This window comes from Prorops nasuta, unplaced genomic scaffold (assembly GCF_024137725.1).
Source record: "Prorops nasuta isolate Cenicafe-Biocafe unplaced genomic scaffold, Cenicafe_Pnas_1.2 PNAS00005, whole genome shotgun sequence".
NCBI classification, from domain to species: domain Eukaryota; kingdom Metazoa; phylum Arthropoda; class Insecta; order Hymenoptera; family Bethylidae; genus Prorops; species Prorops nasuta.
The window spans coordinates 5969747-5987938 of record NW_027116802.1 but is presented as its reverse complement, the minus strand read 5'-3'; the positions used below and the strand labels follow the sequence as shown (position 1 = coordinate 5987938).

At 33.0% G+C, this 18192-nt stretch overlaps 2 protein-coding genes across 7 annotated transcripts in view; one reads left to right on the top strand and one right to left on the bottom strand.

Annotated features, from left to right (window-relative positions):
• Positions 1 to 7945, top strand: part of Mp (Multiplexin) — an 82187-nt gene extending 74242 nt beyond the window's left edge. The window contains exons 8-25 of one of the 5 annotated variants that reach the window (XM_066726928.1): positions 1229 to 1313; positions 1628 to 1737; positions 1815 to 1988; positions 2174 to 2371; positions 4346 to 4375; positions 4606 to 4969; positions 5099 to 5490; positions 5600 to 5611; positions 5748 to 5843; positions 5920 to 6184; positions 6332 to 6406; positions 6478 to 6563; positions 6631 to 6723; positions 6785 to 6907; positions 6990 to 7031; positions 7147 to 7341; positions 7452 to 7567; positions 7648 to 7945. In XM_066726928.1, coding sequence (XP_066583025.1) covers positions 1229 to 1313; positions 1628 to 1737; positions 1815 to 1988; positions 2174 to 2371; positions 4346 to 4375; positions 4606 to 4969; positions 5099 to 5490; positions 5600 to 5611; positions 5748 to 5843; positions 5920 to 6184; positions 6332 to 6406; positions 6478 to 6563; positions 6631 to 6723; positions 6785 to 6907; positions 6990 to 7031; positions 7147 to 7341; positions 7452 to 7567; positions 7648 to 7945 — 2754 coding nt within the window. Of the gene's footprint in view, positions 1 to 1228; positions 1314 to 1627; positions 1738 to 1814; positions 1989 to 2173; positions 2372 to 4345; positions 4376 to 4605; positions 4970 to 5098; positions 5491 to 5599; positions 5612 to 5747; positions 5844 to 5919; positions 6185 to 6301; positions 6407 to 6477; positions 6564 to 6630; positions 6724 to 6784; positions 6908 to 6989; positions 7032 to 7146; positions 7342 to 7451; positions 7568 to 7647 lie in introns of all 5 variants that reach the window. The other 4 variants (XM_066726925.1, XM_066726927.1, XM_066726926.1 and 1 more) reach the window with 4 other exon arrangements.
• A 7-nt stretch (positions 7946 to 7952) lies between these two features.
• On the bottom strand, positions 7953 to 12345 carry Hpr1 (THO complex 1-like protein Hpr1). Of its 2 annotated transcripts, none has more exons than XM_066726930.1 (9): positions 12162 to 12341; positions 11395 to 12081; positions 10963 to 11213; positions 10808 to 10834; positions 10436 to 10735; positions 10204 to 10353; positions 9990 to 10137; positions 9661 to 9903; positions 7953 to 9583 (listed from the first exon to the last, which is right to left on the bottom strand). In XM_066726930.1, exons 1-9 carry the CDS (start codon positions 12195 to 12197, stop codon positions 9428 to 9430), a joined length of 1998 nt encoding a protein of 665 aa, XP_066583027.1. In that variant the 5' UTR covers positions 12198 to 12341; the 3' UTR covers positions 7953 to 9427. The 2 variants fall into 2 exon arrangements, with proteins under 2 accessions (XP_066583027.1, XP_066583028.1); XM_066726931.1 differs by having other exon boundaries at positions 9426 to 9579; positions 9656 to 9903; positions 12162 to 12345.
• Between the last annotated feature and the right edge of the window lie 5847 nt (positions 12346 to 18192).

The window sequence follows — 18192 nt, the reverse complement described above, 5'->3', positions numbered from 1 at the left end:
AAAATCTTATCAAAAAAGGACAAACCAGGATATTGTATACCGTTGGTATTATATTTTATTTCACAAAAGATGCACTGTTAAATAAATAATCAAGCCTTTTAAATCTTCTTGCGTAATTCCTCTTCCAAACTATCCTGTGAAACATTTAATTTCACAAAAAATTCTGCTGTAAAAGAATTTTTAAATATAGAAAAATTACGTGAAAATACATAGAATGATTTAAATTTAGAACGATTGCTTCTATTTCATATCGATATTCTTCCAAAGAAGCTTTCACGGCATACTTCCTACCGTCGGAAAATTCAAGTAGACGAGGCAAAAGCTTTTCTTTCCGCAGAATTGATTTCTCACGGAAAATCCTGTTCTGCGATGAAAATTCTATGCCTGAAATTAAACACACCATTATTATTCTCCCTTACCGAAGATAACGTAATCCGGTCTTTTTTTTATTCTAGGATAAATAAATAAAGGTTAAAAAAAAGCGTGATTTATAAAATTGCTGCATGATTCATGAGCAGAGGGTGAGCGATAAAAGTGTTGCAATAATTTGTAACGAAATGTATATATATAAGTGAACGGTAAATAAAGGCAAGAAATAAGCTGGCAGAAAAATAAAGGCGATGTGTGCAGCAGGATTTCTGCTGCAGGATTAAAAGGGAAAAGCAGGAGGAAATAAAACTGAGGAAGAATCTTGCTAGGATTAAATATTGCCTGGTGGTGGTTGTAAAAAAAAATATTGAATACAGCCGTCGTCGTTGATATTTAATTCCGTTGCTTTGAGGTTCGCTATAGCGATTTGTCTCGACAGAAAGGGGTGGGAATTTGTACATGCACGTGAAATGTTGGGAGGACTCACAAAGGCCTGAAATTATCCAGGAAGATCCAAGCGCATAATTATTGGAAATCACTTAAGGCTGAATGTCGTATTTCCTGGGGGCTTCTGATTTGCTTGGGTCTCCATTAATCAACGTCACTTCCCACGATATTACACGCCGAATAAGCAACTTCCGGCCGCCTACTTTTTTTTCCTTCCCCTTTAACCTGCCAGCAAAAGCTCGCTTCTCTAATCAATTATTCTGTTGATTTCTAATCATTTCCTATTACTGTTTTGTCAATAAATTTATTTAGATATATATATTTAACTATATAGATATATAAACTTAACTAACACGCGATGAAAGCATTAATTATTCCTGTTACGATTGAACGATAGATTTTACATTTTTAGATCGACGAAGAAGAAGAAGAGGAAGAGAAAATGGAGGATAGCAATCCACCCCCTTTTATTACGCCTCCACCCCCTAATCCTGATTGTGAGTAATGTCATTCAAAATTATTACAATTTCTATATTTTATATAAAGTTCGCGTAATATTTTTATCAAACAATTTATTTTTTCCCTGATTTTATTATGTATGTAGGTGTTTCGGTTTATTATTATTATTACTATTATTCTACTTTGCCAATATTGATAACTAAACGTCAGCCGAATCCTCATTAATCCTGAATGATATAATAATCCTGAATAACAGATGGAAGGTATTATAGGTTGACTTTAAAAGATACTTTATAAGCTTTTTACTCATTTATTTTCATCGATGCTCAAATTAATCGTAGAATTTTTACAGTCAGGGGACCAAAGGGAGAGAAGGGTGACAAAGGGGATAGGGGGGAAAGTGTGCGTGGACCTCCAGGACCACCAGGTCCTCCAGGAGCTGGATTTGATATGACCGAAGAGGTGCCTTTTTTAAATTTACAATTAAAAGAGTTTTAAAGCACTGGAAATTTTAGATTTTGCAATGATTATTTATGTAGGAGCTGAAAGCGGGAGCTATAGGACCCCCGGGACCAAAAGGAGATGCAGGAGAGTGCGCCTGCAATGCTACTGCTCTGATGACGTCATTCACCATGCCAAAAATGATTCAAGGACCAAAAGGAGAGAAAGGGACACCTGGGCAGGAAGGGAAACAGGGACAGATGGGGCTCACGGTACAGCAAGATACTGCGATATCTATAACATAAGAAAACATGCATTTTGTAAAGTTCATTAATAAATTGTACAAAAATTTCGTGAATCTTTGAAAACCCCACATATTCAACAATGTTCGTAAAATTTTTGTAATAATTGTGAATTACGATCAAACTAATTGGAAATTACTGGATTATCACTGCAGGGGGTAGCAGGACCTCCTGGAGAAAGAGGACTGCAAGGATCTCCAGGTGCCAGAGGTGAAAAAGGAGATATTGGGGTTCCTGGACCGGAAGGACCTCAAGGGCAGAAAGGAGAGCCTGGCCGGGATGGAATTCCTGGGGAAAAAGGCGCCCAAGGACCTCCAGGACCTCCTGGCAAAGGCGAATTTTCCGGATACGACGTGAGTTCGATTCTCAGCTAAACTATTTTCATCCAGTTTCCGGTTAGAGTTACGAGAAAGAAATGTAAAAGCTGTTCATTTGATATATATCAGCGACTTATATTATTATATAATTTTATAAAAATCAAAACGGGGATAAATTTTTATTTAAAACATTGCAATTTGTTGGAATAGCAAAGGACGAGAGTGACGAAACAAATGTAACTTCTCTCCACATCATTCCTCATTTCCCGGTGCGTCGTCGGGAATTTTGCTGAATGAAAATTCACTGCTCATGTGTTTGTATTTGTGTTTTAACCCTTTGGGAATGGAACTTATGGTACACAATGATAATGAAACCTCCACACTTACATCCTTTTACGCTCTTCACTTTCATTTCCTACTCGCGCAACTTTTCAACCGATTAAAAAACTCCTGAAAATTGAAACTCTTGATTTAATTTAATGACATTCGAATATTCTCGATGCAACTCACTCAAATTAACAAGAGCTCTGCTTGATTATCTTTTCATTTTCTGCTTACCACTTGTCAATTATATTTACTTATGTCAATGAGAATCTTCAACCAAAATTAGAAGTAACCGATTCAACGAGTATGAACGAGCAGAATTTTATTTAAAATTTATTTCCACGTGAAATAATGATGATACGACACAGCTTGGCCCATAAAGTACGTTTGCATTTTAGTAACTCGAGAGGAAACTTTTAATAAAACCGATACAGTGTTGCAACGTGTAGTATAGCCAGAAACTGTTAGAAACTTATTCGAAATGTGTCCATACAGCTTTAAACGACGATCCATTATATTTTAATCGAATATACCTTAAAGTAGCTTACCCATTTTCATAATCAGCCAGAAGTCATTTATATCCTGACCTTATTCCACTGTGCAAACAAATTTTAAGAGGTTGGCAAGTAAAAAATGTAATTTTTTAAAGCATAAGGACAAATATTACAAAATAACGTTTTTGCAATTAATTGCATCAATTGAATATAGAATAGAGCAAAGGATCGATTGAAGGGGGGGGGGGGGGAATGAATAGGAAATGAACTGATGAAAGAAAATGAGAAAAAGGGGTTCGCACTATACGGTTCTCGTGTAGTTTAAGATACTAAATAGAAGATTGATCTTGGTGTTACTTCATGGTATATCCGGTTCATCTCGTTCGTTTACCATCAAACGCGTAGCCGGCGTCTCGTAATTCTCGATTTCCCCGGAGTGTTGGAAAACCAATTTCTAAGTCCTTACTCAACCGCCATATTGAAGCGCGTAAAGGATCCTGAAAATTCAACGTCAAGACCCTGGAACTTTGTGTTTTAAAATGACCAATCACAATTTCAGCTATTATTACTACTTTTTAACGTCTGGAATGCAAATTGTACAATATTGGTGGTTAGGAATAATTATTTTTAACTGAAAAATCGAGTTTACACACGCCGAATATCTATTATTGCTGAAGATTTTAAACCGGGCTTTCACCTTTCTTTTTAGAGGAGGCTCTTTTGAAAGAATGACGACAAGTGGGAGAAATGACAGGTTTATATTATTTTTTAAATTGAATTTGGAGGGGGTAGGCTGCTATTATTCTGAAATATTGGTATTATGAGGATGGGTATTAGTGTAAGGGAGGCGAGTAGTAAAATAACTTTCACTTATCTCGCTACTCTATAAAAGCTATAACTTTTTAAACGACCGGTAAAACTCGCAATTCCGGATGAAGATGGCCTTGCACTATTTTTCACTTTTCTTCCTATATAGCTTACCGAGATAGTAAAAAATAATTGGTAAGCTCAGGCTAACGAAAAAGTCCATTCTTTCGACCAAACATTGCTAGAAAACTATATTATGTTTTAAGTAGCTATTTCAGTGTTTACACGATACTCTGCTTATATCAGTAAAATGAGTAGTGCACCAAATTTAACCAAACGCAGATGGCTAATTAAATAAAAAAAAATTAATGTTTTCTACATGCAGCCTAGTTGGAAGCCTCGAGGAATCTACAGAGTAAGTATCGAATTAGATAAAATCGAACAATAAAGAAACAATAAGGCTTGCGATAAAAAAGTTTTGTTGACTCGGTATAAAATTATGATGGATAATTGTTCATCACAGAAATTATAATAATAACGGTTCCAATAATAAATCGAAAATCGAGTGATTATAAAAAATTTTCTATAAGATTTAATGTCGTTATTGCAAAGTTTCTAAATGAAAACACTATGTTCATAATTTAGACAGAGGGAATGACAATGAGACCAGGACTTCCTGGACAAAAAGGAGATGCTGGACTTCCAGGAAATCCAGGGCCAAAGGGGGAATCTGGAGTCCCAGGCTCGAAAGGTCAGAAGGGCGAGCTGGGTCACAAGGGATCGAAAGGTGACCATGGGAAGGAGGGTCCAAGGGGAAATCAAGGTTACAAGGGTGAACCGGGAGCACCGGGAGCACCGGGACTACCAGGAGCACCTGGTGAAAATGGAAGACCCGCTGAAAAGGGTGCTAAGGGTGATTCTGGTTCCGAAGGAAAAATGGGATCCCCGGGACCACCAGGGCCCCCAGGAAGTGCTGGTGTCGCCGGTGAATCTACTGCAATAGTCTCAGGTGATAATTCGCATTGTCGAATCTTCATATCTATCAACGATTTTAAAATTAATGAAAAATGTAAAAATAATAAGAGAGAGAGAGAGAGAGAGAGAGAGAGGGATGATAAGAATGTTTTATGTTCTAAAGCTACCGGAATGAAGGGAGATAAAGGGGAGATAGGTCCTCAAGGTTACAAGGGTGACCTTGGGATAAAGGGTGAGAAGGGTGACAAAGGAGATTACGGTCCAGCTGGAATTCCCGGTGTCAATGGAGTTCAAGGTCCCCAGGGTGAGAAGGGAGAACCAGGAAAGGATGGAATTCCTGGATCGTCCGGAATTCCAGGGTCCAAAGGTGATAGGGGTGAGCGTGGTCCGCCTGGTGTAACAGCGATAGCAAGTGCTGGTGATTACGTCACCATCAAGGGAGAAAAAGGCTCGGAGGGAAAACGCGGCAGACGCGGACGTCCTGGACCTCCGGGGCCAGTGGGACCACCGGGAAGACACGGACCCGTGGGCGAGATAGGCCTCCCTGGTTGGATGGTAGGAGTTATTTCTTGTTCCACTACTTTTCATAATTTTTACGTGATAATTTCCTTTACACATCCATAAAAAAGCACTAACCGTGAAATTACTTGTACGCTTCCTGAAGAATACCATAAAGGTATGATGTAATAGATTGCGCAATGCTCTGTTGTATAATGTATATGTACCTAGTATATTGTATAATGCATAGGTAGAAAGCAAGCATTGTTTAGTAAATTGGAGGAAGCTTATAACCGTAAATAATCTCCCCGTAGGGTCGTCCTGGAATTCCAGGAACTCCTGGTCCAACCGGTCCTAAAGGCGATAAGGGAGAACCTGGTTCACCAAGTCCTTATGGCGTTTCAGTTGGGGTACGATCCAATTTTGTGATTAATCTCACCTTTAAGTCTATCTTTCAATAATTATAATTAACATTTCAATATATAGGTGAAGGGTGACAAAGGCAGCGAAGGTTTTCCAGGAATTCCGGGTCAGCCAGGACGGGATGGGGACATAGGCCCATCAGGACCACCGGGACCACCAGGACCACCTGGTTCACCTGCTCAAGGCAATTACATTCCAGTTCCAGGGCCACCTGGTCCTCCAGGACCTCCAGGGCCTCCAGGAGTCTCCCTCATTGGACAAAAAGGCGAGCCTGGAATTGGTAGAAGCCATATTTTTGGCGAACGTGATTATTATGGTGTCAGACAGGGTATACAAATAAATTCATTTCAATCGTAGAATGACAAAAGACCATTTTATCCTTATTAGTGGTAGATATAGTTTCAAAAATATAATTTATTTTTTTTTTTTTTGGTTTTCCAATAAGAAAAACGTTTTCACACTCGCACGCTACCAGGATCCAGAAGCAGTCTAGACGAGTTGAAGGCCCTTCGTGAATTGAAGGAATTAAAAGAATTGAAAGAGCATTTCGGTAAGAGTGTTGTATTATCATTCGTAGAAATGTTCTTTTCAAAATCATAAAAAAAAATCTCACGCATTTAGGAGTTACAACAAAAGAGCCAATAGAAAGTGCGACGAAAATCGTTCCAGGAGCGGTCACGTTCCAAAATACTGAAGCTATGATCAAGGTAAGATTATGAATACCTATCATACATCATCAAAGAAGTAAACTTAATAGAATTAATCAATTTTTAGATGTCATCAATCAGCTCAGTGGGCACCATAGCTTATATTATAGACGAGCAAGCTTTGCTGGTCAGAGTGAATAATGGCTGGCAATACATAGCTGTAAGTCGGAAAATCTTTAAATTTATGAATCTGATTATTAATAATTACCGTATAATTGCAGTTGGGCTCTATATTACCGATAACAACACCTGAACCTTCTACCACTTCGCCACCTCCAGCGAACCCTCCATTCGAGGCTTCCAACTTAATTAACCAAATTCCTATGAAAGTCGACGGACTAGGAGTAAGTCAACTATTTCACTACATTTTACGAATATTCAAATAAAAAATTTAAAGCGCAAAATCTAACGATCGATTAATAATAGAATTATTATTTTAATTCTACTAACAAGTGGAATCCAAGAATGGTAAGTTTAAACAATATTTAAAACGAAACAATTCGTATAAACATTATGTATATCTTCGTTATATTTTTTTCGTTTTGGACACAAAATTCGTTTACGATTGAAACTTTAATTTCAGTTAAGAATGGTAGCATTAAACGAACCATTCACTGGCGACATGCAAGGAATTCGTGGCGCTGATTATTTATGCTACAGACAAGCAAAACGGGCTGGACTTCGAGGATCTTTCAGAGCTTTCCTGAGCTCCAGAGTGCAAAATGTGGACAGCGTCGTTAGATTGAGCGATCGTGACTTGCCAGTAATAAACATCAAAGTAAGCATTCGGAAAAGAAGAATTATAAAAAATAGCTGTTATACTTGTGTAACAGATGGAGAGAAAACCATCAAAGTGAGTGAGATTATAACATATGTTATATTTACTAGGGTGATGTCCTTTTCAATTCCTGGAAAGAGATTTTCAATGGTAATGGTGCCTATTTCTCGCAAAATCCAAGAATTTACAGTTTCAATGGGAAAAATGTGTTGACTGACTATACATGGTGAGTAAAGAATATATAGAGAGAAATAAATTGATAAGGAAGACTAATAACTACTGTGGATGATGCTGTTTGAATTTCAGGCCGGAGAAGGTAGTTTGGCATGGTTCCTATAAGTTAGGGGACAGAGCTATGAACACTTACTGTGATGCTTGGCATTCAGAGAGTCCTGATCGTTACGGTTTGGGTTCTCCTTTGACGGGAGGTCGACTCCTGGAAGAAGTAAGCTACACCTGCGACAACAAATTTATTTTACTGTGCATTGAGATCACCACAGAACTATCCAGGAGACGAAGAAATGCCGATTATTACTCTGACTTTGACTTTGAAATGACGGAGGAGGAATACCACGAGCACCTGGAAAATCTCATGCACAATTAAACTTAACAAGAAAACTAAAACAGAAAGAAATTATCAACGGCCCATCAGTAAACACCTGGAACATAACAATCTCCTGAAGAATAATCGATAAACCACTGGAATTTGCAGGGACAATTAGAGAAAGATGTAATAAATTATTTATTATAAAAACCGAGATACTTGAGAAATATCGGAAAACTTTTCAAGTTAAATTCCTAATAATTCTGCAAGCTCTGAAAGACTTTGCATAATTATCGAATAACGACTGTCTTATCGTAGTAATAATATAATTACCAAAATAGCGGAGCTGTTCATAATGGTGAAGAGATGATTGATCGAGAACGATTATGAAAGCAACCTGTTGATCTTAAAGTCGATTAAACTTAATTAAATTTGATCATCTCAACTTCATTATGATTTAATTTGCTACTTGGGTGTGTATGTATATACATATATGACCGAGATGCGATTGTCCTCGATTTTTCATTTTATTCTGCTAATCGTAAATGACAATTATCTTACGATTCTATATCTGTATAAACATATCCTAAATCATAAAAAAAGTATTTTATGGGATATTAAAATTTTGCTTGTATTACTTTAAGGAAGATATTGTACTGCAGTTCTTTTAACAAGACTGATCTCCCCGTAAATTGTTCATATATCATTATAATATTCGGGAATTCGACTGAGAATGATTAAACGCACAAGGCGACCGCATCTCAGATTTTGCCATTTCCTATTTAGGACATAGATGGTCTAATATAAAAATTAAACGAACATATCCGCGTCAAATATCATCTACATTTTAGCTTATGCATTCAATGTGTATGTTAGAACTAAGCAACAATTAAGTTTAAGAAATCCATAGCCACGGAACATGAAAATTTGTGCTCAGATCAGTGTACCATTGCTAATTTCTATAATCCATTTAAACACTTGCTGCTAATCCTTCAAAGAAGCGTTGAGTTTTAAGGAAGAATTGTATACACCGTTTCAATTTCAAGTTTGGAAAAAAATGTTATCAATTTTAAATTGAAAAAGATATTTGGAGAACTTTTTCAATTAAACTTTTAAGATTTTATTACAACGAGCATAAATCGAATCTAAGTCAATGTCTGTATCACAAAGCTACTCAGATACCATTAGCTTTAGATTAATTTATTACTGTTGAATAGAGAACACACTATAATGTTAAATTTTCTCAAAATGCTTCTTGGCATGTTAACGAAACTTTCTAATAATCAAACAACAGCCAGTATATACTTAATTATAGTTTGCCGGAAAAAGTTTAATTTCAAGATTTTTATGATTTATACACTTTATTATTGTCTTTATAAATAAAAATCAATTTTTCTGGGGAATGAAATTTTTTTCATTGCACACACTTTGTTAAAAAATACATAAATATTTGATAAAAATAAGTGGAATTATCATTTTTTTAATTAATCATAAATTAAGTAGATGGACAATTATATAAATTAATTAAAAGTGCAAGCAAAATTATGATTTTAGGACCTGCACTGCTTCCATCAATTTTAAACCTTCAAGGTAATATGCTAAATTCTCTACTGAAGCGTCCTCATCTGCTTCTGCCCAAATTTCTAGCATGCTTTTGCACTGCTCATACTGACTTGGCTTAGACTGAAAAAATTCTATCTGCAAAATATAGGTATAATATCTTAAAACCAATATATAAAAAATATTATTATTAGATTAAAAATTAAAAACTCTACCTCATCAATCGTATACCCAAGTTTTGGCGCCAATTTCTTCCAGTCATTTTTTAGCACTTCAGACAATTTAACCACCATATCCATTGAAACTTTATTGATTTTTCTGGTTTTCAATTCTATTGTACTTTCAGATTCTACTTGATCGGTCTCCTGCTTCAGCACGTCATCATTAAATTCTTGATCATTTGAGTCGTTTGGTGGCGGTGTTTCGTCCGACTCCAATTTTAAATCAGACTGTGCTTGCTAGAAACATTTATAAATAATAATATATTTAAAAGAAAGTGTATACAAATTTAAAAACAAATATTCTTATAAGGAAAACAACGTACAGGTCGATCCTTAGCAATTTTCTTTATCATAGTCTCCAGATATTCGGGTAATTTATTTATAGGATAATTCCCATGGACAAAAAAATGTGGACTTCTTCTGGCTAATAGTCTCAATGCTCTCCACCCAAAATTTCCATCGTTAACTTTCCTAGAGAAAAATTTAATGATTAGATATTTAATATTACATCATGTTTTATATTCTAAACTTACTTACTTATATTGCTCTTCTACCATAGCTGCAGGATCCAATTCCTTAATGGCATCTTCAAAATAAATTTCCAGAGATGGTAAAAAGTCTCTATCCTTGGATTTGCAAGCTTCAAGATTGTTTGGGCATAAATTCCAAAGCTTTGTCAATTCTGAACTTTAAATTAATTAAATTAATACTCAACTAGGTTATTGTACAAAAACATTAGCCTTAATATCGAAACTCTAAGGATCCTTACTTTCCCATTTGATATTTTCCAGCTGCTTCTGCATCTTTAATGAGATCGCCAATATTCCTTCTTCTTGGTCTTTTCTTTTTTGGCTCATCAGTATCTGAAATTGGCTCAGGCGCTGGTTTCTTGAATGGTGGACACCCTTCGTTTTTCCATGAATTCCAATACTCTTCTCTTTTCAAAATATTTTTAACTGTTTTTGCGAATGCTGGACCATCAGGTGGTGTCTCTGACAATAAACTGTATACCTGATCTGTAGTTTCTTTTACCCATTCCACTTGATCAGGTTTCAGTTCATGCACCTCGCTAAAAGAATTACCAAAAATTGCAGTTGTTCACTTCAGATCTCAAAATACTATCTAATTGATTAACGCAGACCTTGTTTCATAGCCACTGGCAAGAAAGCTTTGGAAAACAAACAATCTTTTATGACTGATTTTCCCTACTGCATTAAAATTGTTTACTTATCACTTTAATTTTTAGCATTGCTAAATTTTTGAAAATTTTATTGATATTTAAAAATTGATACTTACGCCTTGAATTTCACTGTACTGTTCAAGTACTGAAAGAGTATGAGGAATTGAAGAAGCACGTATCTTCTAAAATTAGAGTCTGATAATTGTAGCTCTAGTAATTTTTGATTTGTCAAATATTTGGCAAAGTAATGTGTCTCTTTGTGGATCCCATCACTCGATGTATCCATTTTCATAGAAGATGAAGGATAAGTGGTACGTTGATCTTCCAGTTTAAATGAAGAAAAGGCAGATAAAACATTGGATGCATGCTATAAAAATATTTACAATCAATGAATAATAAATTAATTATAAAGATTTTATAAATATAAAATTTGTACCAATAACTATTGTTACTTGAATATATTTGCATTCAGATATAGAATAAATATTGCGAATCAAAATAGGATGATGATATAGAGAACTAGTTATTAGGAAACTGATAATTCTTACCGCAGAAAAAATCTTCCAATACATTTTATTATAGAGTTGATTAGGATTTCTAAAAAAATCTTGGAGTGCCCAAAATTTCCTATATAAATTATAATCTATTAGTACTTTATTATCAGATTTAAGATCTCCATCTTGAGCCATTGGCTCCAAAGTTTCCACTTTCTCAGTAAATTCTGTATGATTTTCTAAATTAAATTCACTAACTATATTCAAACCAGATCTTTCAGAAAAAGGGAAGAACTTTGCCAAAAATAATAAAATTCTGCCACAAAAAACTGTTTGTTGAGATCGAGACAGTCTCCTTAATAAATCATTACACATCCTTAGTAAATTATTTTTACAAGCACTAAAGAATAGATCTTCCTTCCACACAGCCACATTGTTTTCAACGAAGGTGAATAAGTTCTCACACCGATCTAAGGTCATTGTGTCAAATATATCACCCAATAATAAAACTGGCATGCTAGTAGTTGCTAAATCCTTTCTACAGAGATTTATACAAAATGATATATAGGATTCAAATGCTTCTATACATCCTTTGTTATTTTGCAATAACACCATTAATAAAGTATCCCGTAAAGCTTGATCAACTGCAGTTTTTCTGTCGCTCTCATTAGCACAACGCTCGATGCATTTTTTATGGAAAGATGGAATGTCAGATGATTTATAATACTGCTGCAAATATTCCTATTAACAAATAAAAAAATATATAACCTCCAAAGGGAGCAGATTAGAAAAATCAACTATTAGAAAAGGTTAATACTCACGCTGTAATCTTTTCTTAATACTTCAAACGTGGTCATTTTAGAAATCTTTTACTGAGTCAGTAGTGCACAGTACACAAGCCTATAGGTTAGGACGTTGGGAACTCAGCATTCAGCATTAAGTTAGCATGTATGTAGCAGTTGGTAGCATTCAGCAGAGACAAATGTTGAGGGAGCGGTGTATGTTATTGGCTATTACTCTTAGATCCTATAATTTTATCCAATAGAAGTAGAAGTTTAAAAAGAAATCTGGTAACGTTACTGAGCTGCTACCTCTGCTGAATGCTACGTTGAGCCCAATAATCTTGCGTCAGGCGAGGGGAAGTAGAAATCAGAGGGGCGAAGGAATTTCTAGGGAGTTTGTCCGCAGCTGTCAAATGGCGCGATTAACCTTAAATTTTGGATCGTAAACAAAAATAATATTTTCTTAAAACGATTGCGGAAAAGAAAGAAGTATTTTAATACATAACAGAGAAGAAAAAATATATTAGATGAGTATAAAGTAATAACAAAAATGAAAATTAATGTAAATTTTTAAGGAAATATACTTTGTGGTTATTTTATTTCTGTTACAGGCTAAATCCTATTCTTCATGAGTTTAAATCGCAGGAAAGAAATACTTAAAGACCAATGAATGAAAAAGGACTGATTTATGAAGCATTTCTGTGTGGCCCAGTCATTTCAATAATTGTGACATAATGTTATAATAGTGAAAGTGCAAAAGCGATTGCTGTGTATACAAAGAAATTTCATTACAAAATAATAATAATTTTGTATGATAATGTTTTGATTCCTATTATTATAAATTAAAGCTAGTTCAATTAAAATTAATTATTTTTATTTCTTCCTTAACCACACACAGATTATATACGTACAGAGTAATTACATATTCTTGTAGAACCTATCTTTCAGCTAATATAACTAAATTGTAACTATTTTATATCTGCATGTTATAACTATTTGTTTCAATGATTTTTATTATTGAATGTGAGATAAATTACGTAGAGTTTCTGCAAATTTCTTATTAGTCTGTCACATCCTTGAACATATTAGCTTGTATGATATTTATATGTCTCCTTTGCACTATTTTCTTCTAGTCTATAACATATAACAATAATTTTATTATCGTTTTTAAATACACGCAGATAAGATGATTATGCTGATTTGTAATTAATTTTATAAATATTGGAATGATAGTTAAACCATTGTCTTATTAAATTTGGAAAATGGGCATTTGAATGATGCTATTTAAATTAGGCCTCTTTTGTGTGAGATATGTTCTCATAATACTTGATTAGATAAAGTTCCTTAAAAGTTATGTGTATAATACTGAGTTCATCTTATTTTTTAGCTTCAAGTAGTTTTCCAGCAACGTGTTTGAATATACATTTTGAATATAGAATACTCTTATTTCCTTACTCTTATTATGATGTTGTCAGGATTGATAGAAAGATTTGTCAATCATCTGAAAATGATAGGATATACATATGATGACTGGATAAATTAAGGTTTTAGGACAGATAAGTCTCATGAACAAATAGGAATAATAAAATAAGTATTGAATATTGGAAATGGATATCCAAATATGTAGCTGGAAAATATAATTTGAAGCTGAAAACAAGCTGAACTCAGCAGTATATATAAACGTATTGGTCGACAATATCCTCTCAAATAGAAGAAAAAGATATCAGGTGGATGAGGTGCCAAACATATTTAAGTACAATAAGTCCAGTGTCCATTCTTCAAATTTAATACAGCAATAGTTTACCAATCATCTTAATTATTATAGAAACAATTAGACAGCAGAATAAGCATATTTGAGCATATTTAAAAATATCCAGAGAATTATTGGTATATGCATTGAAAACTAGAAGAAGAAGGAACATTCAAGGCAAATAAATGTCATACGAGATGTGGAAGCATATGTGACGAATCAATAAGAAATTAGTAGAAAATTTATACAATTTGTTTCACTTTGAATAATAAAAATCATTGAAACAAATAGTTATAACATGCAGATATAAAATAGTTACAATTTAGTTATATTAGCTTAAAGATAGGTTCTACAAGAATATGTAATTACTCTGTACGTATATAATCTGTGTGTGGTTAAGGAAGAAATAAAAATAATTAATTTTAATTGAACTAGCTTTAATTTATAATAATAGGATTCAAAACATTATCATACAAAATTATTATTATTTTGTAATGAAATTTCTTTGTATACACAGCAATCGCTTTTGCACTTTCACTATTATAACATTATGTCACAATTATTGAAATGACTGGGCCACACAGAAATGCTTCATAAATCAGTCCTTTTTCATTCATTGGTCTTTAAGTATTTCTTTCCTGCGATTTAAACTCATGAAGAATAGGATTTAGCCTGTAACAGAAATAAAATAACCACAAAGTATATTTCCTTAAAAATTTACATTAATTTTCATTTTTGTTATTACTTTATACTCATCTAATATATTTTTTCTTCTCTGTTATGTATTAAAATACTTCTTTCTTTTCCGCAATCGTTTTAAGAAAATATTATTTTTGTTTACGATCCAAAATTTAGGGTTAATCGCGCCATTTGACAGCTGCGGACAAACTCCCTAGAAATCCCTTCGCCCCTCTGATTTCTACTTCTCCTCACCTGACGCAAGATTATTGAGTTGGCGACATTTTCCCACCCGCTTATAGTAATTTTTATAATATACAGTTGGCAACTCTGAACTCATGAATCATAAAATATCAGATTAAAACTTAAGGCGTAATATTGGCCGGAAGTTTTGGTTTTTGGCAGCTTTAAAAGGTATTGTGTATTTGATATGAAGTATGATTTCAATGCACAAATATTATTTTTTGAATGAAAGTGCTAAACACAATATAAATAAAAATGAAGATAATTAAGCACGCTAGCTATAATATGCAAAAGGAAAATAATATTTCTGCTATATTTTATTTAATGTAAAGTAGTGGGGATTAACTGTCTTAAATATTTAACAAAACTTTACTAATATTAACTGAAAATAAAAAGTAATGATTTCTTTTTTAGGTTGGAGAAAAGCAACTTAATATGGAAATGGTTATAATCTGCAAGATAAGAAATACCACTGAAGCTATAGCATATATCAGATAAGTTACAAATTATTTGCCTTTATATTATCAACTTTTACACAAAGAAAATGAATAAGTGTTACTTTGTGAAAATTTTAATTCCTTCCACAGGCTGTACAATTAACACTCATTCATCCTGCAAATGTTATCGACAAGAGTAACCTGGATGTTGGACTTCAAAGTAATGTCCCCTCGACAATTTATTGGTATACATATGATAGGAGCAATAATGTTGGTTTACTTTGTGCTGCTAGAGGAATATACAAATAAAGCGACAAATAAAACCATTGCATATATGTGAACATTTCCAGGTAAAAATACAATTTCAACTATTTAACTGTGGTTGATATTAACGTTAATCTATCTCAGAATATATTGTAATCTGATTTATATTTATGTAAAAAATACTTACTTTAAATAATTTTCCCATTTTTATATTGCAGATACTTTGAAATGTATTGTCACTGAAAATTTAAATACTATTGAAATGTTTAAAAACACCACATTTAAATCCAGAGAAAAAAAAGGTGTCGTAAAAATGTTGAAATTCTCCATTTTTTTGAACAAATTGAAAAAATAATGCAAGAAAAAAATTATGAGGAAATTACAAACTTATTTGACAACCTAGAAGAAGTGCAGCAATTAAAAAACAAAGAAAAGGAAAATATGATTCTTCAATTACAAAATATTAAATTAAAACAAATTGATAACATTATATATAAACAAAACTTAATTCCACAAATTGAAATAGATAACGATTCATACGATAACTTTGTAGATCAGTTAATATTATTAAAGAATCGATATTGGAAGATGGATGAAGATGTATTTATCTTTGAAATAATAAATAGAAATAATTAAATAACTATGTTAGTTTAATTGTTAAATAGATATTTAACTGTTTACTTGCTTATCTTTGCAATATTATTAATTTGAATGTATCTTTGATAGATTAGTAATTGAAACTATCTTTTATTGCTCTTGTAAATCAATAACCAAATAGAACTTTTTGTTACAATTCGAAAGTCCTGTTATTCTACATATATCAATAACATTGCCAGCAAAAAGAAATAATTAAGACCTACAAAGAAATTAAAATTTCTATACCCACACAAACACACAGACCTATTACATTTTCTTATTGTAAGAATTGATAATATGGATAGAAACAATTTACAATTATTTTGGACCAAATTTATATACCGAACTAAGCTTGAACTTTAGTGTTGTAATTAATTGAAATATAGACGAGTTAAGCATTATATTGAAAGTTAATTGGGATCAATCTAATAAAACCATGATAATGTTTTCTTCCACTTATAAAATTGCTATACGATACTACAACTGATGGTATCTCTGATTATGTATATTATAACTGCTTTCACATTGAAATAAAACATTTATGATCTAAATAAGAAATTATTACTCTATTTTCACCTAAAATTAATTTGTCTTATTAAAAATATTTAGACCATCTAAGGAAACCGTCTTATTAAAATAAAAAAGGGAATATATTACTGTTTAGATATCAACCACAGTTAAATAGTTGAAAATTGTATTTTTACCTGGAAATGTTTACATATATGCAATGGTTTTATTTGTCGCTTTATTTGTATATTCCTCTAGCAGCACAAAGTAAACCAACATTATTGCTCCTATCATATATATACCAATAAATTGTCGAGGGGACATTACTTTGAAGTCCAACATCCAGGTTACTCTTGTCGATAACATTTGCAAGATGAATGAGAGTTAATTGTACAGCCTGCGGAAGGAATTAAAATTTTCACAAAGTAACACTTATTCATTTTCTTTGTGTAAAAGTTGATAATATAAAGGCAAATAATTTGTAACTTATCTGATATATGCTATAGCTTCAGTGGTATTTCTTATCTTGCAGATTATAACCATTTCCATATTAAGTTGCTTTTCTCCAACCTAAAAAAGAAATCATTACTTTTTATTTTCAGTTAATATTAGTAAAGTTTTGTTAAATATTTAAGACAGTTAATCCCCACTACTTTACATTAAATAAAATATAGCAGAAATATTATTTTCATTTTGCATATTATAACTAGCGTGCTTAATTATTTTCATTTTTATTTATATTGTGTTTAGCACTTTCACTCAAAAAATAATATTTGTGCATTGAAATATTTGAAATCATACTTCATATCAAATACACAATTGTACCTTTCAAAGCTGTCAAAAACCAAAACTTCCGGCCAATATTACGCCTTAAGTTTTAATCTGATATTTTATGATTCATGAGTTCAGAATTGCCAACTGTATATTATAAAAATTACTATAAGCGGGTGGGAAAATGTCGCCGACTCAGATTATTGGGCTCAACTTACCAATGCAACCAATGCCAGGTATGGCTTTTTCTAATGTTTCGATGCATTTAGGAACTGCTTTAAGAAGACACCAGCGCTCTTACTATGTAGTGCTAATACGCGCGCCTATGTATAACTCATCCTCGCTTATCTCGTATATACACAATGGGAAATTAAATCATATGTAGCTCAGGCATCAGATAGTGTAGTAATGAATTAAATAATATAATTCAACCCGGGAAAGAAAACTATAGTATAATTAACGGGAATCCGTATACCGACATTACATAGCGAAAACTATTTCGCATGCAACGTCGTCATTTGTTGACGGATTGTAAAGTTATTACAGGTTTTTGGAAATGCCAGAAGCTTATCTACTAAGGGTGAGTCCGACCAAAACCTGTAAGGTAAAATTTTACCATGTAGGATTGCCAATTTTTCGAAAATACGTATGCTGATTGGCTAATTCACAGCAAATTGGCAATCCTACATTGTAAAATTTTACCTTACAGGATTTGGTCGGACTCACCCTAAGTTACGTTAGGAAAATTAATAAAAAATGAAAAAAAATTTTTGTTTAAATAAAT

What these genes read in the sequence shown, in the direction of transcription:
- Hpr1 (XM_066726930.1), bottom strand. Translation starts at nt 12,197, where the DNA reads ATGACCACGTTTGAAGTATTAAGAAAAGATTACAGC. An exon ending in ATTGGAAGATTTTTTCTGCG is followed by an intron (nt 11,214 to 11,394) that starts GTAAGAATTATC and finishes ATATTTTTATAG; the next exon opens with CATGCATCCAATGTTTTATC. An exon ending in AAATTGCTAAGGATCGACCT is followed by an intron (nt 9,904 to 9,989) that starts GTACGTTGTTTT and finishes AAATGTTTCTAG; the next exon opens with CAAGCACAGTCTGATTTAAA.